This window comes from Humulus lupulus, chromosome 8, assembly GCF_963169125.1.
Source record: "Humulus lupulus chromosome 8, drHumLupu1.1, whole genome shotgun sequence".
NCBI lineage: Eukaryota > Viridiplantae > Streptophyta > Magnoliopsida > Rosales > Cannabaceae > Humulus > Humulus lupulus.
The window spans coordinates 93,416,009-93,437,079 of NC_084800.1; the positions used below are offsets into that span (position 1 = coordinate 93,416,009).

At 35.8% G+C, this 21,071-nt stretch overlaps 1 protein-coding gene across 1 annotated transcript; it reads right to left on the reverse strand.

The window, feature by feature from the left end:
• Positions 1-3,119: 3,119 nt before the first annotated feature.
• LOC133798144 (uncharacterized) lies at positions 3,120-6,468 on the reverse strand. Its single transcript, XM_062236349.1, has 6 exons — positions 6,007-6,468; positions 5,794-5,899; positions 4,338-5,450; positions 4,043-4,105; positions 3,724-3,944; positions 3,120-3,568 (listed from the first exon to the last, which is right to left on the reverse strand). Exons 1-6 carry the CDS (start codon positions 6,049-6,051, stop codon positions 3,341-3,343), a joined length of 1,776 nt encoding a protein of 591 aa, XP_062092333.1. The 5' UTR covers positions 6,052-6,468; the 3' UTR covers positions 3,120-3,340.
• Positions 6,469-21,071: the final 14,603 nt, after the last annotated feature.

Here is a 21,071-nt window from a genome sequence, read left to right on the forward strand (position 1 = left end):
CTATGTAGTTAGTTTTCCCATAAACTAAATTTTTCTTAATTAAATTTCTCCAATACATATTATAAAAAGATTACTTCCCATATTTTTGAAAAATCCCCATAAAATAATGCCCCCTACCCTTGTTTTTTAGTCAATTTTTTTTATAAAGACAAAAATGTCATCACTTAAAATTTATTAATATATTTATTTATTTCATATAAATAATTTATAAAATTCATTAAACTTAAAATTCAAAATAAAAAAAAATAAAACTACATTTCTTTTTAGTTTTGGATTTTATTCATTTAATTTTAGATTTTATTAATTTTTTAACAAAATATTATATATTAATGCATAATAAATGTCGAATGTGGTTTTTATTTGTTTTAATTTTAGATTTATTTGTTAAAAAAATATAAATTGTTGATCCATTTTATAATTTATATTTATATAAACAAAATGAGGGCATTAAAATTAAGAAAAATGCTAATATGAAAGTGACATACTATTATTGATGCAATCTAATATCGGGGCCCACACAATTTTATTTAATAACTAATATTGAGTACACTGGCAAACCAATCAGGCTGTTAATTTTAGTTTTTTTGAAAACCCAAAATTAAATTTAGTATAGGGCATAAAACGAGGAGGGGCCAAAATGGTAATTTTACTTTTATTAAATTTACCAAAATTAACCTTCCACAAATCTTAGTCAAACCCTTTTTTAATAACTTTTTTTTTCTTATTTTATTATCATTAATATAATTTTAATAAATTTATTCTTCTTTTTTTAGAAAAAAAAAATGTATTTGCTTGGTTTATCAAAAAACAAAAATAAAATAGCACGTGCTTGGCATGCACTTGGAAAGACAATAAGAGAATGGTAAATAGCACCTGAGGTCCATCTATTATACCAGCACTATCACTTAAGTTCCCAATTTTTATTAAGGGTGTGTTTGGAAATAATTGTGTAATTACTGGGGAAATAATTAATAATCTGAGTAATTACACTATATTTTAAAATACAAGATGTGTTTGGATATCACGCAGTAATTACTTATGAATTCCTATGTCATGTTTGGAAAAACAGTAGTAATTACACATAAAAATAATAGGAAAAATTACATCTAGTATTGATTTTTGCATTTTATTTGCAGTTTTACTGTTACTTTTTTTAATTACAAATATACCATTTTTTAAACTTCATATAACTTAATCCACTCTCTCTCTCTCTCTTCTTCTATTCTATCCTCACTGTCGCCAACCACCGAAGCATCCATTTCGTACACGCGCTGGACCACTAGGAAGAGTGGCTGCCAACGAAGCTTCGCCTGAAGTTTCGCCGTCATCAGTTGCCGGAAGCCACCGCACGCGTCGGTCAAAGATAGCGTCAGTGACATGTTGACTACATTTTCCGGTCAACTCCGACCACCCAGAGTCTCAGGGGTGGTACTGTTGGAACGAGCTCTTTGAGAGGAGCACAACCCAGCCATTCACTCTGACTATATGTCAGCTTTTTTCCGGATAGTTTGTGAGTATTCCGCGACTTTAGAAGCTTTTTCCGACCACATTGTTGGTTGTTTGAGCTTAAGAGTAGTACCATCACGACCTACTCTTGAAGGTGATCATTTTGATATATGACAAACATGAGTGTTTTGGCGTCGCCGGAGAAGATGATGGGGATGGAGTAATTTTTGTGTTGTGTTTGAAAAGTAACATTAAAGTTTCTTTTCAGCTTTGTTTATAAAAAAACCAGAAAGGATTCTTAATAATTGGAGTAAGTCATTTTTGTGTTGTATTTAAAAAGTAACTATGCAATTGCTTTTTAAATTGATCAAACAAAACTTAATAATAAAAGACCAAAATGTGTATTTATTATTATAATTCGAAAGTAACTTTTAAGTTTATTTTTTATTTGATTAATAAAAAAAATATTATTACTCCCATGTAAATTACATTAGTGAGTAAAAATTGAATTAAAACTTTTCATTAAAAAAGTTACTGTATAGTATACTAAAAGTAACTTTTAATAATAAGCTATATAGTAATTTGTTATACTTTATTGTAACTCATTAGTTTCTAAAAAATGACTAATTGGCAACATAAAAGTATCTTAAATAATAAGACACCATAATATTACTTAAAAATGACTAATCGGTGTCTTAAGTTAAAAAGGTTCAACACATAAGTTTTGGAGGTAACAAAAATGTATATAAAATAATATGCTCTAAAAATAAAATTTTTATGAAAAAGTAACTAATTGGTAACTTATTAACATTTTAAGTAACTAAAAGATTACTTTTTAAAACCTAGAGAAATGGGATTTCCGGAAAATTTCAAATTCAGATATATTACTTTTAGAATCCGGTATTTTTTGATGATATGACAATGTATTTTTGTAAATAAAATTTTGTAGGTGATTTTTGTAATTATTTTATATTATATGTATATAATTGTAAAGATCCCAAAATAATATTATGTAATAAATACTAATTAAAATTGATAGTAATTAGTAATTACACAATGAAATTACACCAAATTCTCATGGAGACTATGAGAATTTGATAGTGAAAATTGAGACCCCTCAATTACCCCAATTACATAGTTACTGTGTAATTACATGCTCAAACAAATACGCTAAATCAAATAATTTCTCTAAATTACACACAATTCCAATTATACGGTAGCTTTCCAAACACACCCTAAATGCTACAATTTAGTCCCTACACCTTATTTACCATTTTAAAATTATTAAATTTAAAGAAAAAACTATAATTATATCATTTTTGTATTATTTGTGTAATATATCAATTGCTTGTTTTGTTTTTTGTTATATGACGGTATAGAGTGTTACGTGAAATAAATTGTTTGAATATTAATAAAAAATAAAAAAAAAATTGAGGTTTATCTATAAAAATAAATTATATTCTTATCATTCATCACTTTTTTCATTTACTATTTAAAAAATTTATTAAAAAAACACTAATTATAGATTTCTCATTAAATTTGTTTTTAAATGGTAAATAGGATATAAGAAATAAATTGTAGCATTTAAAAAAATGGAGACCTATTGGTACAACCTCAAGTAATATTTATCCATAACCTTAAAATGTTTAGGTGCTATAATTCAACATCAAAAGTAAAAAGGTAAAAACTTTTCACCATTCATTTCAACCATAAAAAACTGGCAAATAAATTTGAAATTATGATAATTGTCAATGTAATTTTACAGACAGGATTTAGGTTTCAGTGAAGCCTTATCCATGTGAGAAACTTACTTAGACTTTTGGCTAGTTAGCAATTAGAATGGTGAAAGTACCCCCAAAGAAGAAAAAAAACATAATATATATTATTAAGGGCATCAAAAACAAGATATATTCTCTGTGCTGAGGAAGTTGCAAGTTGAATAAATGGAAGCTGCAGCAGCCCTTACAGCCAATTCCCTTTCTGAGTTATCCAATTTCTGTGATCTGAATTCACTGTCTAATGTTCCCAACTGTTGAATACCCAATGCTGTACTCCAGTGAATGTGTTGTAAACCTTTGTCACAGTGCACTTGCATTTCTTTTACTTGGTTCAACCAACTTTCCTGTATCAGAACAATACACAGAAACATGAGGGTTTTACTTTTAGGCAAATCAAATTCCAATTTCTCCAAGCAAACAGAAAGTAAAGCTAGTTAATAAAACTTTGAAAGCAACAAGGTTGTGAAAATAACAAAGCAATCGCCTCCACAATACTCACCAGGTGTTTCTCTTCTTCAGAAAGAGCTTTATCCATTTGATCGAACAGCTTACTCCACCTTGCTCGATGCATGTCGACAGTTGCACTATTAGAAAATCCATCTGCTGAGTTTTTCATTGCATATGGATTATTCTCTTGATCAAATGAAAATTCCTTTGATAGCAAAAAAGGCAACTCGGTAGTGATTACAGCTCGAACTCTCTTCTTACTGCGTCGCAAGGCTGAAATAACATAACAGAGTAAATTCCACTCAAGACATGAGAATATGTTTATTGCCACAAGTGCAATAACACTATGAAAGATTTAGACAAAGATTTACCAGAAAGACGTCCTTTAATGTCTTGTTGTAGAAGATCCAACCACTGAGAAGCAACAGTGGCAGCTGTGAAACATAGAAGCAAAAATGACACTGATAAGTCAAGCATTCCATTATCTGGTTTTATGTTCAATCTAAATAACTTTATTATGTTACACTCCATTTTCCTAATCACATTTCAAAGATTCTTTTCAGACCTACTTAAAAACTATCCCCAGTATTTCAATTCATAAAGAAGGAAAGGACGTGGGGGTAGAAACAACAGATCTTAAAATGAATAAATAAATTGAATACTAACCTTTGACAGAAAGACATGAAGCTGAATCCTCGTTAGAGGTGGAGCTCTCGTTCTCAGACATCTTAGTTGATGATGATAATTTCAGTGCTAGTTCATCGTCCTCATTAACAACAGTAGATTGCAATACACCAGTTTTATCGGAAAACCTCTCTTCCATGGTTTGGTCACTTTCTCCACCTTTTTCTTGCATAATTGAAGGGCATTTACCAATAGAAGTAGGGTACCCTTTTGTTTGCCTTTCCCAAGAGAAAGCGCTTGGCGGCCTATCTATAAGAGACAAACCAAGGCCCCGTATAGCAGAATCATTTGTGATCTCCAGGTCTTTTCGATAACCAATTTCTTTAGTTCCGCTTTTAGTATGACTTCCTTTTTCATGTTTCTCGGATCTTACAAGTGCCTTAATTATGTCATGGACTTGTTTTCTATTCCTCACATGGTTTATAATCCCAGGGTTCAATTCGTTGAGCAGTCCACTTGGAGCAGCAATCTTGGTAAACCTGTCAACCTGCTCCTTCTTTGCAATCTCCATCTTTTTCTTATAGTTGTTCTCACTTTTACTTTTTCTTCCTCGTTGCTTTGGAACCGGTATGCCACCATGAGATGAAGAAAGATAACCATTTTGCTTCATCTTCTCCCACTGTTTGCGTGATTCATTTTCTTCCAATGGGCCAGTGGAGCTTCCACACTCGGAGATGTCTCTTGGCTTCATCTTTTTGTAACTTTTGTATGGAAAAAATGAATCTTGGTTCATTAAACTAGAAACATCTTCAGTATTAAGATCCAGCCCAATGCCTCCTGAAGTTACCAAGCCTGTATCACGTTCCTTTTCATTCTCCCTGAGCAACGATAGTTTATCAGACTTCTTAAAACAGTCCTCGTTATCGACATCAGCCTTATCTTTGGGAATGCTCATTTCTCTATTGAGATCCACAGGACTAGTGGCAGAATTACCAACCAATAGAATTGTCTTCCTTCCACCTTTTTCTGCTTGAGAAGCGTCTGATTCAAACATTTCAGGGACTTCGGAAAGTTGAGACTCGTCTTCTTCATCAAAAATACATTCGTCTCCACATTGTTTGTTGTTCAGAGGTTTGGGATGATGAGAATCAACTCCTACGGCAGAAAGGCAACATTAAATCAAATAATTCACTGTCAAAACAAGTTCTTCCTTCAACATGCGTGAATTATAAACTAATTTCAAAACAACGAGGTACTTGAGAAAATAAATGGAATTATTGTTGAAGGGCCAATTAAACCATAATTCCTTAAAATCTACAGTGATTGAGTTTACAATTATTCCTATGATAATCACGAATAGCAAATAACAGTGAACCAAAAAAAAATGAATGAAACACGGAAGTTATATTTCGAGCTAGACCAACATAATTCTCAGATTGTATTCGTAATGAAAAGACACCTAATTGTATTAAATTTTCTGTGCCAAAAATAAAAATACCATCAGAGCCGCACACAGATTTGAGATCCCGCATTTTAATCCGCTTGCGAGGACCATGCTGGTGCTTATCTCCAGGTTCTGAACTGCCTCTCTTCTCGCCCAAAATCTAATCACAGGTAAAACAAAAACAAAAAACAATCTTTAGAACAAAAATTGAACGAAAACATCATACTTCATCAACTCGAAAAGCACCCATGAACGCAAAGAAGCAACCTTTGAATCGGGTCTAGAGAAAGCCGACTCGCGTTGATTCTCCATAAGCGTTCAAAACCCAATTTAAATCCAACAATTTCAACTCCCGTCCACCCAAAAGCACAATGAATCGACCTTTGAATCGGGTCCAAAAAAAGCCAATTCACGTTCATTCTCCATAAAAATTCAAACCCAATTCAAATCCAACAATTTCAACTCCCAACCCTTTCCGAGAAAACCCCGAATCAGGTTCATGGGCACAGAAAAACAGTGAACTAAAACGCGAAAAGGGGAAAATGGGATGGAAGGACGGGGATGCAGGAGAGAAGAATGAGAGTGAAATAGAGAATTGGGGAATAGGGTTTTAGTAGAAGAGAGAAGCGAAAGAAGAAGATAGATCTGTGTAGGTTTTAATAAAAAAAAAACTAAAAATCATAATAAATTTGAATTCGAAGACAGAGAAAAAAAGGAAAGCGCGCTAAGCCGCTTCATTACATCATCTAAAAGTTGCATTTTTGTTGGGCATATTAGAAAGTGGGAATCTAATATTTTAAATTCAAATTTCTTAGACATACTTAGGCCCATAAGCCCACCATTCTTATCTACCCTCCACAAATGTAGAGGAATTTACATCAAATATGAATTATTTTTTAAAACTTTGATAAATATGGTATTTTATGTTTACTTACTTTTTTTATGGGATTTGTTTTTTCATATTTGTGTAATAATTGATTAGTTTTACCATATTTAATTATATAAGGTTATTTTGGCTAATTTTGAATTTTTGTGAGAGTATTTCAGTAATTGTAGGTATTATTTTTAATTTATTTTTTTGTTCAGACATTGAAAAACGTTTTGTTTTCTTCTTTTCTTCTATTTTTTATCTTCGTCAATCAACATTTTCTTTGTTGTAACTAGTTACTACTATCATAATAATTTTGATATTTTTTTTGTGGTAGTGATCATTTGCCACTGTCAATTTTTTTAGTGATGTGTGGTAACTGATTATATCTATAAAAATCAGTTTTATTTTTTAAGTGGCGTTGTAGTAACTAGTTACAACTATAAAAATAATTTTGATTTTTTAGTAATGTACTATTATCAAAATACTAGTTGAATTGTAACTGGTTACTTAGTGAGATTTGGAGAAAAAAAAAACTTATATGAAAAAAATAAACTAAATTGATCGTGAAGGTAACTGGTTACAATTAGGTTTGAAAAAAAAATATATGAAAAAAAAACTAGTTGTGATGATAACCGGTTACCTAGCCAAACCTGAAAACAAATATGATCCAAACAAAAAATCTAAAATGATCATAATCGTAACTAGTTACAGCTAGATTTGAAAAAAAAAGTTAGATCTGAAAAAAAAAACAATTACGATGGTAAGTAGTTACTTTATCTAGATCTGGAAAGAAAATTAGATCTAAACAAAAAAAATATAAATTGATCGTTATTGTAACTAGTTACAACTAGATCTAAAAAAAAATATCAGTTATGAATAAAAAGAATCAACCACTATTGTACCCAGTTACTTAAACAGATCTGGAAAAAAATATCAGAAATCAGAACAGATCGTGACTATAACTAGTTACAGTGACGTTTAGAAGGGAAAAAAAATTAAATATGAAGTGCAAAAACAGATTTAAAATGGTGAAACCAAATGTGAAAAAGAAGAAGAAGAAGAAGAACAAAGAAAATAAGAATAAAACCAGATTTGACGAAGAAGAAGAAGAAGAACCAAAGGGGGAGGTACGTCGTCGTCAGGGGCGGGGGCGAAGGTGCGTCGTCGTCATCGCGGGCGGAGGCGGAGGTAGGATCGCCGGCGGATGGCTGAGATGAGAGAACCAAATGGGAGAGGAGAGATGAAGAAATGAGAAAATAGAGAGTTTTGTGTATTTATGATTATGGTAATCAATTTTTTTATATTATATGAAATTACCATAGTTTAAACTTTTTTTTTCAAAACTTACCACATTTTATACAATTATTTTTTCCCCATAAATATAGAAACTATGTTTATTTTTCCCATATTTATGTAAATCTCTCATATATTGAAGATAAATTACATTTTATATGATATTTTTAATAGAGTTTGAAAAAAATATGGCTTTTTTTTAAGAAAAATTAATCTATGGTTTTTTTTTATTAAGAATTTTCACTTTTATGTGTTTAGTTTCCCATATTTTTATATAAAAATTTATTTATACCATAATTTTAGTCTTAACCAATTTTTATTAATTTGGAAGGGTATGTTTGTAATTTGATTATTTTTTTAGCTTATTTGATTTTTTTATATTAATTTTATACAACTATTTTTATATTAAACTTTTCTTTGGTTGTTTTGCAATTTTATTTTTTAATATGAATTGTGTTTATTATTATTTTTATTTATTATAAACATTATATTCCTTTTTTTAGACTGTACGTTTTTTTTCAAAGTCTGGATAAGGTAACCAGTTACTTGATTGATTTTTTTACAGCTATGTAAGAAAAACTCCTAGAGCTAGGTTAAATAACATGTATAAGGAGGGGTAACTAGTTACCTTGAGATGAGTAACATTTTGCCATAAGAGAGGTAATCAGTTACCATAAGAGGGATGACATGTCACTCATATTAGAACACTTCTTTTAAAAAGGAAGAAGAAGTAAGTATGATTTTAATAACATAGGTAATCAGTTACCATAAAGAATCCAGAAATATACACACATCAGAACGTGAAATTAATCAGTTACCCTCAGAAATATACACACAAAGAACGTGAAGGTAACCAGTTACCACAAACCTGAAGATAGAAAAAAAAAAAAACACCACGAACCACCCTCCTCCCCTGCCTCCGACCACCATCAGAACCCCCCATCCCCTGCGCGCAGAACCCCGTCGCAACTCTAGCCATCCCCGCCATTTTATGCAGCTCCGAGCACCATGAATCGCACTCAACCCAGGCACCACCCTTCTCCCTCACCTCTGACCACCACCAGCACATCCCTCGCCTCAGCCTAGCCTTGTCGTTTTAGATTTGGGGCTCACGAATGGAATCGCGCAAAGATGCACGAATTGGGGTTGGGTTCATCAATGGTGCGGCTGGGTGTTCTGGGCTAGGTTTCGCGGAGGTGCGCACCTAAGGTGAATCGTAAGTGGTGAGGGTGAGTGGTCGAAGATGATGGTGGAGATGGTAAGGCAAGCGAGTGGAAGACAAAGGAGGTGGCGGCTAGAGCAAAAGGAAAGAGAAGAAATATGGAAGAGAGAGAACCGTGCGACTGGGTTTGGAGAGATAAATGATCTGTGTGGGTGGGGTTTGAGAGAGAAAATAGTGGAATGCTAATTTACAATAGTACCTCTGTTTGGTTGATATGCTTTTATTTGAAATTTAGCTTCTATATTTTAGTTAGCTAGTAATTGTGTTTCCCATACTTTATTTTTTTTCTTTAATAAATCTTCCCATACAAATTAGGAAAAATATAATTCCCATATTTTTGCACAGTGATGGTATAAAAGTCATATTTTTTAAAAATTCTCTTTATTGAATGAGAAATTATAATAAATGGCCCAAAACAATGACATAAAGAGAAATTACCATTTTACATGTTGATTGCCTAAATTGTAATTTTCTATAATTTTTATTCATTTAGTTAGGAGCGTATGACTTTAATATAGTGGTATATGTATATTAGTTTTGATTAATTAGTTCTTATTTTAAAGTTATATTGATTTTTTAAGTTTTTTATGAGTTGTTGGTATATTATTTTCTAACTAGTGTATATATATTTTTGTGGTATGGTATATCATTTTTTTTTATGATATTTAGTTTCTATCTTATTATACATAATGGTAGTATATAATTTTGTATCACGGTATGTACTTTTTAATGGTAGTATATAATTTTGTTAGCATAGTATATACATTTTTGAATAATAATTTTGTAAGTTTTGTTGGTATATTATTTTTCAACTTGGTATATGTATTTTGTGGTATGATATACTATCAACAACCCATAAAAAACGAAAAAAAAAATCAAAATAACTTTAAAATTAAAACTAATTAAACAAAACTAATATACATATACCATAATATTAAAATATTTAGAATAAAATAGTAATTTGCTAAATGACATATTTGGTAATATGTAATATTAAGAACGCGGTTAGGCTATTTTACTACAAAATTAAAAGCATAGACATTTACTTATTTTCACACACCATTAAGGGTCATTTTACACCAAACCCCTTATTGAATTTTGAATGGCCCAAAACAATGACATCAATAAGTTAATGTCCTTATTTTAAAAATTGTAGAGAAATGATCAATATACATTGTTGATTACTTAAATTGTCATTATCATATAAGTCTCTCATTTACATCTCATTAAAGTGATACCTATAACAAATTATCTCAAATTTTTTAGGATGATAATTAATAAATTTCCCTTATTTTTAAGTTAGAGAAAAATAATATTTTTTCAAAATTTTAGTTTTATTATATATTTATTTTTTCAATTTTGTATTTTGTATTATTTATTTATTTAGAAGCGTATGACTTTAATATAGTAGTATATGTATATTAATTTTGTTCAATTAATTTTTATTTTAAAATTATATTGATTTTTTTTTTCATTTTTTATGGGTTGTTGGTATATTATTTTCCAACTAATGTATATATTTTTTATGGTATGGTATATCATTTTTTTTCGATGATATTTAGTTTCTATCTTATTATATATAGTGGTAGTATATAGTCTTGTATCATGATATACACATTTTAATGGTAGTATATAATTTTGTTAGCATAGTATATACATTTTTGAGTAATAATTTTATAAGTTTTGTTAGTATATTAATTTTCGACTCAATATATATATTTTGTGATATGATAAATAATTATTTTTTAGAAAATATTTAGGTTATATCTTGTTATATGTAATTGTGATATATATATATAATAATGGAGCATGATATATACATTTTTTTAGTAATAATTTTTTAAGTATTGTTGGTATAAAATTTTCCAACTTAGTATATATGTTTTTTGTGGTATGATATATTATTTTTTTGTAGATGATATTTATTTTGTTATTTTTTTTATATATAATGGTGGTATATAATTTTGTTATTATTGTATATATATAATTAAATAGTGGTATATTATTTTTTTAGCATTATATATACATTTTAATAGTGGTATATAATTTTGTTAACATGTTATAAATATTTTTTGAGTAATGTTTTTTTTTTCATTTTTTAAGTGTTGGTATATTATTTCCAACTCAATATATATGTTTTTTTTTTGTGGTATGATATGTTATTTTTTTAGATGATATTTAGTTTATATCTTGTTATATATAAGGGTGATATATAATTTTATTAGAATAACATATTTATTTTAATGGCGATATATACTTTTGTTAGCATGATATATACATTTTTTGAGTAATAATATACCAATTTTATTTTTGTTAAAAAACTTTTATAGTGTATATAATTTTATTATCATGATATATTGATTTTTTTTTTCTTATGGTATATAAAATACTATGGTACATATGATGCATATGTTTAATAGCATGATATGTCTATTTCACCAGAGGAAACGTGGCATTCATTAGAAGAGTAATTAGGCTCCTCGAGTGCTAGTGAGGTTTCGTACTATGATCTGGCCAGACGCGGATGTCTCCAAGTGAAGCCACGTCTCGTGACTCGTCTCCAAGGCGTGGATGCCTCCAAGTAAGGTCACGCTCTGAGGATCATTCAGATGGTCCTCATTCTCTTCATTTGCCAATCCCCCAGGTCTAGGATTCTCATCCTCAGACCTGGAGTAGCTGCTAGGTGTCAGTCGCCACAGCTGTGGCCTACCAGAAGATCATCTGACAACTTTCGGTGAGCCTCGAGTAGTGGTGTCGAGATCGTACACTCAACAACCGACATTTCCCACAATGCCACCTGACATGGGCAAATGTGCGTCGTATCTTGACGCGCTTAGATACCTGTTCTCCATAAAGTTAGTAGGCAACTTTCTACAAATGGGCCCCGTGTAATCTGCATGGGCCCATGGTCTGCATTAATGCATCCCTAGGTAATTAATTAGTATCTTACTCCCCAAATAATGGAGAATGTTGTATTAATTGTCCATAAAGGGCATTAATGACCCAAGTCTCTATAAATAGGGCTGGGATATCTCCTTGTAAGAGGTTCAGAATTTTAGCTAGTTAAGCATTGTAAACTCAGAGCAATATATACGCTGCTTGAGACTCCATCGAAGCTTGCTCAAATAAGCTTCAAACTCACTAATACCAAAAACTCATGGACTAGGGCTCTTTATAGCCCGAACCACGTAAAATCTCTGTGTTATTTTTTTCTAGTTTTTGTCAAGTTCTTAGATTAGGTTGAAAGCGAAAAAGGCAGTCAACAGCCTAAAGAAAGCTTGAAGAAAATTGACCATGGTGACCACTAGACGGAATGCACCAGATGATGCAGCTCCTCTTACCAGAGCTAAGAGAGGGGAAACCAACCGTCCACCTCCACAAGACCTCCCGGGGATGGTACAGGAGGATTACTGTAATGCCCTAAACTCAAAGGACTGTTACAGTGTGCATTTTGAATAGTGCAAAACTCGCTAACTGAGTTATTTGGCCATAATTGTGTAACTAAGTATGATTAGCGGTTTAGGGTTAAATTTTTTGGTTAAGATATAACATTTCACTAAAACGTTTACTGTATATATTGGAATCCCAAAAATATAATTTAAAGGTTAATTACAAGAAAATATTTACAACAAGCTGATCTAGGCGGCAAAATAGGGTTTAACCCTAGTTCATCTTTCAACCCTCGGCCATGGCGGTTGAGCAGCCGCATATGTATAAATCGTCACCTAAGCTCTCCAACTCAAGGATGGTTCAGCTTTCTTGTGTCTTTACTTGCACCACATAACACCCGTGAGCCGAAGCCCAGCAAGAAATTTCAATATGCTCATTGTTGATCCTCGATTTGGCCAACGACACGGAGTCAAAATAACGACAAAGATACAAAAAGGAAATCAAATGGGAAGAAGGTGACACAAATGATTTATAGTGGTTTGGCCCCAACTGTGTGGTAATAACCTACGTCCACTTAGTGTTCTTATTGATATTGAATCCCAATGTCGTGATCAAAGAACTAGGGTTCTAGAGTTTCACAAGCCTTAGGAGAATTACAACTTTTTGTGGATAATCACACTATGCTCTCTTTATCAATATTCAAGTTCAAGGTTCAAAAGTCCCTTCCTTGAGCCCTTTCACGTATATTTATAGGCTAAAGGGGGTTACATGGGCCAATGGGCCTTAATTGTCCTTAATATCAGCGTATCAAGGCAATAAAGAGAAAAGATAATAAATGTAGTTATTACAAGATTGTATATCTTAAAGGAAATAAATCGAAGCATGAGACCAGACTGGTCGCATCTAAACACGAGATCTGATGAAGCAATAGATATCTGGTCGATAGGTGAACAACATTCCTTCACTTTATCGCTGCCATGTGCCAGCCACATGTAATAAATTCTTGCCACGTCATCAGGAGCCAATTTTGGGTAAACATTTGCCCCCCAAGTTTATTTTACTGTGACCAACATAAAGTAAACTTAGGAGATTGACCCTTCGCATGCCCCACCAAATCAGTCAGAGCCGCCCATGCCTTCTCGAAAAATGCAACCAATCATGTCTTTTCAGTTTCCCAAAAGTTGTCTGATGGCTATTGCGTTTCCCCATGCCTTGAAAAAGTAATTCCACGATTACCTCTTTTACAGTGCTACGATCAATATAAATAACCCATCATTTTCACTTTTTACCCTTTACCGAACCCTTTGCCTTCAAGAACTCTGTAGAACCAAGCACAACTAAACCCAGAAAAGTTTGCTGATCCACGATGCGCCTGTCCGATTTTCTGAAATCTTCTCAATCCTACATCCAGGTAAGTCTTCTAATCGATTCTTTTCTGTCACGTTGTGCCATGTAATGCTTGTTTTCCCTTCATTTTTGACTTGTGAGTTCTTGAATATCTCTGTCTGTTCTTGCAAAATGGTCTTGGGATAAATGGGTACGCTGATCTGTGCTAAATATGGTAGAAAAATACCACCTTGCTGGGGTTAGGAATTAGTTTGGCAGTTAGGATCACGAATTTAGGGCGTAAAATCAAAGTAAAAATTCGATTTTTAAGCTTGTAGAAAAACTGGGTTTTTCCTGAAATTTTTTTTTACTTCTGCTTTTTGATCTGTTTTCCAAACTACTCGTATGAAACATAGTGTTTTTGCTAGAATGCTGCTGGTCGTCTAAAAGCTTAACTTTTATACGTGAGCAACGTTATTCCAACTTTTAACACAAGTTTTTAGGTCGTAGATTCTCATCTACCCTTCTCTATTTTCAGATTTTCATGCAAGATCCATGGGGAGGTGAGAGGCCAATTGAAGACAACTTGCTTGCACAACTGCTCATGGACGAAGAACAGCCGTCACTACTCATCCCAGAAATCCCTTTTTCTCGAATTCCACCCAACAGACCTCCTTCCAGTCCATCCAAAATGGGTAGAGTAAAATCCACTGCCCAAAAAAAAAAGAAACCATCAAAACCTTCTGAGAATCAGCCTGCTCCTCGGGCTGAGATTCCTTTGACCAGTGGTAGAGCTGAAACCACTGATCCCGAAATCCAAACACATGCCCGTCTCCGTAATGCCATTCAACCAGACGTCGAATGGTACCTTGCTCCCCCTAACACGATCACTACTAGGATGGTAAATAATTTCCTCAAAAAGTACAGACTTTTTGGGATTTCTTTATTCCTTCCTACCACCGACCAACGGGCAAACCTACCTGGTGGCACCTTCAGCGCCTGGTCAAGGTATCACATTGAGGCAGGAGCAATCCTACCTCTTCATCCTTACTTCCAGGGAGTGGCCAATTACTTCAGTGTCGTTCCTTTCCAAATAACCCCGAACGGGTATAGAATGCTTTCCGCACTCTATATCCTTTACAGCCATAAAAAATGGCCTGTCCCTTCGCCTCATGAGATCAACTACCTGTTCGATCTCAAATCTAACCCCAACCAGGACAGTACGGGGTTCTTCATCTCCGCCACCAGGAAACAAACCGCACCTTCATGAGTAAGACTACCTATAAGTCTAATGTAGGAAAGTACCACCAAGAGTACTTTTTGACTACTGACCTAGTCGCCAACAACCTAGCCTTCACCCAAGGAGGTAACTTCTTCATTTTTCTGGTCGTTTATTTTCCTTGTATTTTACCTGCATTTTCCTTAGAAAATTAGCACATTTCAGGTCCATGGCTGCGACTGGCTCCCACTCCAGAAATGGAGGTTCGAGCGGCACTACTGGCCAGCATGAGTGACGTAGAGAAAAGCGTTAAACAACTAGTCACTGAAGCCAACCTAAGGCTGGTCGGGCTTTTGGCACCTCACCAGGACGTGAGGGAGTCAACAGCGGGGAGTGCAACTAGTGGAGAAATTCCTGAGCAGCACCCAGACGTGTCGCAACCTCAAAGGAGGAGACCAACTAGAATGACAATTAGGGAACCCTACAGCACCCCGTGAGTAGCCGTTCCCCCTGCCCCTTTGGGAAAGGGAAAAAAGAAAGCTTCCAAACCCTCTGCACCCATCGACGAGTCTTCAGATGAGAACGATTCTGTCTTCTCATTCTTAGACAACTTGCCTATTCCCTGTCATTTATTTGACGGGGACGACAACTTTAAGTATACTCCAAATTTAAATTCAGATTTCTTCCAGGCAGTGAGTGAGTGTAGCAGTAGTTCAGTAAGTAATGTAGCGACTAGTAGTTATAGCACATATACTTTACTTATAATTTCCTTGTCTTTACTCTCAGTTCCATCTATATTTATTGTTTAACTGTTCGCGATGCTTCCATACTTGCAGGTATGTCGTTTGAAGATATGTTCGATCACTACACCACTGCTGCTACTCCCTCGAGCAGGAAGAAAGACTGCAAGAGGGTCTGCGGAGAAAGCAACAAAGTTGACTGAGGGTCCTTCGATGGCTGCTCCTTCGAAGGAAAACACGCCACCTCCCACAAAGGAAACAACACCATCTTCTTCTCCACTCGACCAGCCATCTCCAACTGCACCGTTCGACCGAAACTCTACCCCTCCAGCGCCTACCGATTAGCCACGCCACACTCAACTCGAAGATACCCTGACCAGCACCGTGGTCAATTAGGCCAGGGAGAGAATATACAAACTCTCCAAGCACAAACGCAGCTAAGAGGCCATTGTCGGCACCAGCTCCATGGAGGCCGGCCAAATAATAAACCGAGGGCTGAACGAGATAGCCAGTGTAAGTTGTTTTCTATTGCTGAGTCATTTTACTTTGTCAATTTCTGCCATCATCTTACCTCTTTTATCTGATCGCAGGGATTGTTGACTATCACTGCTGGCTGGCGCCGCACAGGGACTTTGGTCACCCAGACCAAAGACTTTGACACTAAGCATACCGAGGCGGTGAAGGTGCTTGAAGGGAAGAATGCTGAACTGCTTGAGAAAAACACATAATTGACCAACCAGAACAATGAACTGCGTGAGCAAAAAGCCCAGCTGACCAAAGAGTTGTTGGAGTGTCGGGCTGCCCTGACCAAATCTAATGAAGACAAAGAAAGGTTCAGAGAGAGTGCCAAACTCAACTACCAAGAAGCCAAATAACTTGAGCTCGATCTGATTGCGAGCAGAAAGGAGATGGAGGAACTGGAGGGGCGCGTTAAGGAGCTTGAGGAGACGAACGCTAGAAACTTGGAGAAGTATAGGGAAGCCACCCACCTTTGCTTTGAGTTTTGGAAGCATAATCGTGAGGCCGACTTCAGCTATCTGTCTGAGCACTTGAGACGAACTCAAATAACCCGGTGCACTATTCACCTGGAGGAAGAGGAAAGAGCCAAAATTCCTGCTTCCCCAGGAATTTCCTTAGCGACGGGGATTGACGGTGCGGACAATGAAGCTGCCACTACTGTCGACCAGGACACTCCTCAAGATCCTGCATCCTCGTAGTCTTTTATTTTTCTCTTTATTTTATTATCTTTTAAATACGCGACCTACAGGTCGTGATGTAAAGACAATTTATTTTTTAACTTTTATTGCTGCATGGGCAGCTTTTTCCCTTTTAATCAAACAATTACATCCAAGCAGTGATTGCTCGCGGTGTAAAAGGTTTCTTTTTGATATTATAATATGTTTGCACTTTATTATAACATCTGTTCGCATGACCGAACTTAGCATAGTACTTTGGATTGATTTAACAAAATAACAAAATTTTGAAAAATACTCTAAGTACCCTAGCATGCTTTCACTTATTTTGCTCATGTGTTTACATACCTTTCGATATGCTTTGCTTACTAGATACCTTATATGCCCCCAAGTGATTGAGGAACTTTAGGTCCTCGGTCACTTGCCTTGACTAGGACCTGTTCGAACATAACTACTTGTAGCAAAGAATTTAAAACGATAATATAGCAAAACAACACACGTAATGAGCAAATACTTGTAATAAATACAATAGCTGGCAAGATTGATTGGTTGTGCACAGTCCCTTTTATTTCTCGTAGTAAATGGACAAAACGTGTCTGTACGAGTGATCACCAAAATGATCTTACACTTATAAGCGATCAGTCACATAAAATGACTAACCCTTTTTCATAACTTGTAAAAAGTAAAATTAATACAAGCCAATTCTTTAAGAAGAATTATTTATTGATAGTACTTGCGCAGGTGTTCTCCATTCCAATAGGGAGGAATGAGATCTCCATTTAAGCGAGCAAGTTTGTAAGTGCCTGGATGGAGGACTTCTTCAATTTGGTACGGTCCTTCCCAGTTAGGTCCGAGTACTCCAGCAGTCTGGTCGCGGGTGTTGAGGAAAACCCTTCTAAGTACTAGATCTCCTACATTGAATTTCCTTTCACGTACTTTAGAATTGAAATATCGGGCAACCTTTTGCTGGTAGGCTGCTACTCAGAGTTGGGCTTGCTCACGCTTTTCATCGACCAAATCTAGAGATTCCATCAATAACTGGCTATTAGAGCCTTGATCGTACGTCATTCTCCGGTGTGACGGCGAATCTAACTTGACAGGCAACATAGCTTCATATCCATAAGCCAAAGAAAATGGAGTATTTCATGTTGTTGTGCGATGGGACGTTCGGTACGACCAAAGGACTTCAGGCAATTGCTCTGGCCATGCCCCCTTTGCTTCTTCAAGTCTTTTCTTCAGAGCATCTTTTAGCATTTTATTGACTGCCTCAACTTGTCCATTTTCTTGAGGGTGAGCAACTGAAGAAAAGCTCTTGATAATTCCATGCCACTCGCAAAAATCTGTGAACAGATCACTATCAAACTGTGTGTCGTTGTTTGAGACAATTTTTCTTGGCAATCCATAGTGACACACGATGTTCTTAACCACGAAATCCAGCACTTTCTTGGTCGTTATGGTTGCAAGTGGCTCAGCTTCGGCCCATTTTGTGAAGTAATCGATGGCCACCACGGCGTACTTGACGCTGCCCTTTCTTGTGGGCAAAGATCAGATTAGGTCTATACCCCAGACTGTGAAATGGCCATGGACTTTGCATCTGTTTTAGTGCATTAGGGGCCGCTCGCAGAATTTTTGAGAACCTCTGGCATTTATCGCACTTCCGCACAAATTCCATCGAGTCTTCATTCATTGTTGGCCAGAAGTATCCTTGCCTTAGGATATTTTTTGATAAACTCTGCCCCCCAGCATGGTCTCCATAGAAGCCTTCGTGGACCTCTTTCATCAATTCTTTGGCATTCTCCCTTGAAATACACCTGAGGAGTGGCATTGAGTATCCCCTTCGGTACAAGATTCCATCGACCAGGATATACCTAGCAACCTACCGTTGAAGGGTCCTAGCTTTGTTTCTATCCGTTGGTAACACACCCTTCGTCAGGTACTCCATGTAAGGTGCCATCCATGTAACCGCCGCTTGAATCACCAAAGAGGCCTCTTCTGCTTCGATGCTTGGCGTAGATAGTCGCTCAACCGGCACTATGTCTAGGGTGTCAGCATCCTTGGCACTTGACAACTTGGCCAAGGCATCAACGTTTGAATTTTGGTCGCGAGGTACTTGCTGGAGAATGTACTTATCAAACTGCGCCAATAGATCCCTCGCTTTATTCGAGTAAGCGACCATTTTTAAACCTCGGGCCTGGTATTCTCCAATGATTTGATTGACCACTAACTGAGAGTCACTGTAGATATCAAGTGACTTTATGTGCGTGTGTTTGTTTAGCCGTAATCCTGCAAGCAGCGCTTCATATTCGGCTTCGTTGTTTGAAGTGATGAAGTCGAATCTAATCGCGCAGTGAAATCGATTCCCTTCAGGCGTTATCAAAATCACTCCGGCTCCAGTGTGATGCTCATTAGAAGAACCACCTGTAAACAACTTCCAAGAAGGAGTTTGGCTTTGAGACTCAGGCTCTTCTGTCCCTTCTGGTTGCTCGCTGTCTAGGAGCCCAGTGAACTCTGCAACAAAGTTAGCCAGAACTTGTCCTTTTATTGCCGCTCATGGCAGATAAGAGATATCGAACTGCCCATTTTAATAATAAGCCAGCGGCTTCTGGTTTCTGCAGAACTTGCCGAAGAGGTTGGTTGGTCAAAACTGTGATTGGGTGAGCTTGGAAGTACGGCCGCAACTTTCTGGAGGCTAAGATAAGGCAATAGGCTAATTTTTCAATAGGTGGATACCGCAATTATGCTCCTATTAGCCTTTTGCTTACATAATAGACGGCATTCTGCACGCCCTTTTCCTATCTTACTAGAACAACACTAGCAGCATATTTCGTGGTCGCTAAGTAGATGAACAAAGTTTCTTTATCAACTAGTTTTGATAGAATTGGTGGCTGCGACATGTGAGTCTTTAAAGCTTGAAAAGCCTGTTTGCATTCCTCCGTCCATTCGAATCTCTTGTTGCCTCTGAGTAGATTAAAAAATGGGACGCATTTGTCTGTCGATTTGGAAATAAATCTACTGAGAGCAGCAATTCCTCCAGTCAAGCTTTGAACATCTTTGATTTTTGTTGGCGATTTCATATCGACCGGGGCTTTTATCTTCTCGGGATTAGCCTCAATTCCTCGTGAGTTTACTATAAATCCAAGGAATTTCTCTGATCCAACTCTGAAGGAACACTTGAGGGGATTCAACTTCATCTGATATTTGTTCAAGATGTTGAAGCACTCTTGCAAGTCCCCTATATGTCCTTCTGCCTTCTTCGACTTAACCAGCATGTCATCGACGTATACCTCCATGTTTGTTCCGATCAGCTCCTTGAACATGTGATTGACTAGTCGCTGGTAAGTCACACCAACTTTTTTCAAACTGAAGGGCATTACTTTGTAACAGTAGAGCCCTGTATCGGTCTGAAATCTAGTGTGATCCTCGTCAGGGGGATGCATGCTGATCTGATTGTATCCGGAGTAGGCATCCATAAATGAAAGGATCTCGTGCCCTGCAGTGGCATCGACCAGCTGGTCGATTCTAGTGGGAAACAGTCTTTAGGGAAGGCTTTATTAAGGTCTGTGAAATCCACGCACGTTCTCCACTTGCCATTCAGCTTGGGAACCAGTACGGGATTAGAGACCCATGATGGATAAAACGCCACCCTGATGAACCCATTCTCCTTTAGCTTCTCGACTTCTTCTTTTAGAGCTTTTGATCTGTCTTTGTCGAGGAGCCTCCTTTTCTGTTCTACTGGTGGAAAACTCTTGTCTATGTTCAAGACATGGCTAATGACCACAGGGTCTATTCCAACCATGTATTTATGCGACCAGGCGAAGACTTCTTGGTTTTTCTTTAAAAATTCCACCAGTTCTTGTTTTGTTGTTGTCTTTAAGTTTTTACCGACTTTCACAACCCTGGTCGGATCTGCGTCATCGAGTTGGAACTCTTCAAGGTCCTCGTGGATCTTATCTCTTCATCAAAATCCCCAAAGCGAGGATCCAAATCCCTGTCCTCACTTTTGGCAACACCCTATTTGGTGACACAATCACCTGATTGGGTTTGCATATCACTGGCCGTATGCAACCCTTTCCCAATA

Coding starts and splice junctions, on each gene's coding strand:
- LOC133798144 (XM_062236349.1), bottom strand. CDS start 6,051: ATGGAGAATCAACGCGAGTCGGCTTTCTCTAGACCCGATTCAAAG. Junction 5,900..6,006: donor TCTCTAGACCCGATTCAAAG/GTTGCTTCTTTG, acceptor ACCTGTGATTAG/ATTTTGGGCGAGAAGAGAGG. Junction 3,569..3,723: donor CTGAAGAAGAGAAACACCTG/GTGAGTATTGTG, acceptor GTTCTGATACAG/GAAAGTTGGTTGAACCAAGT.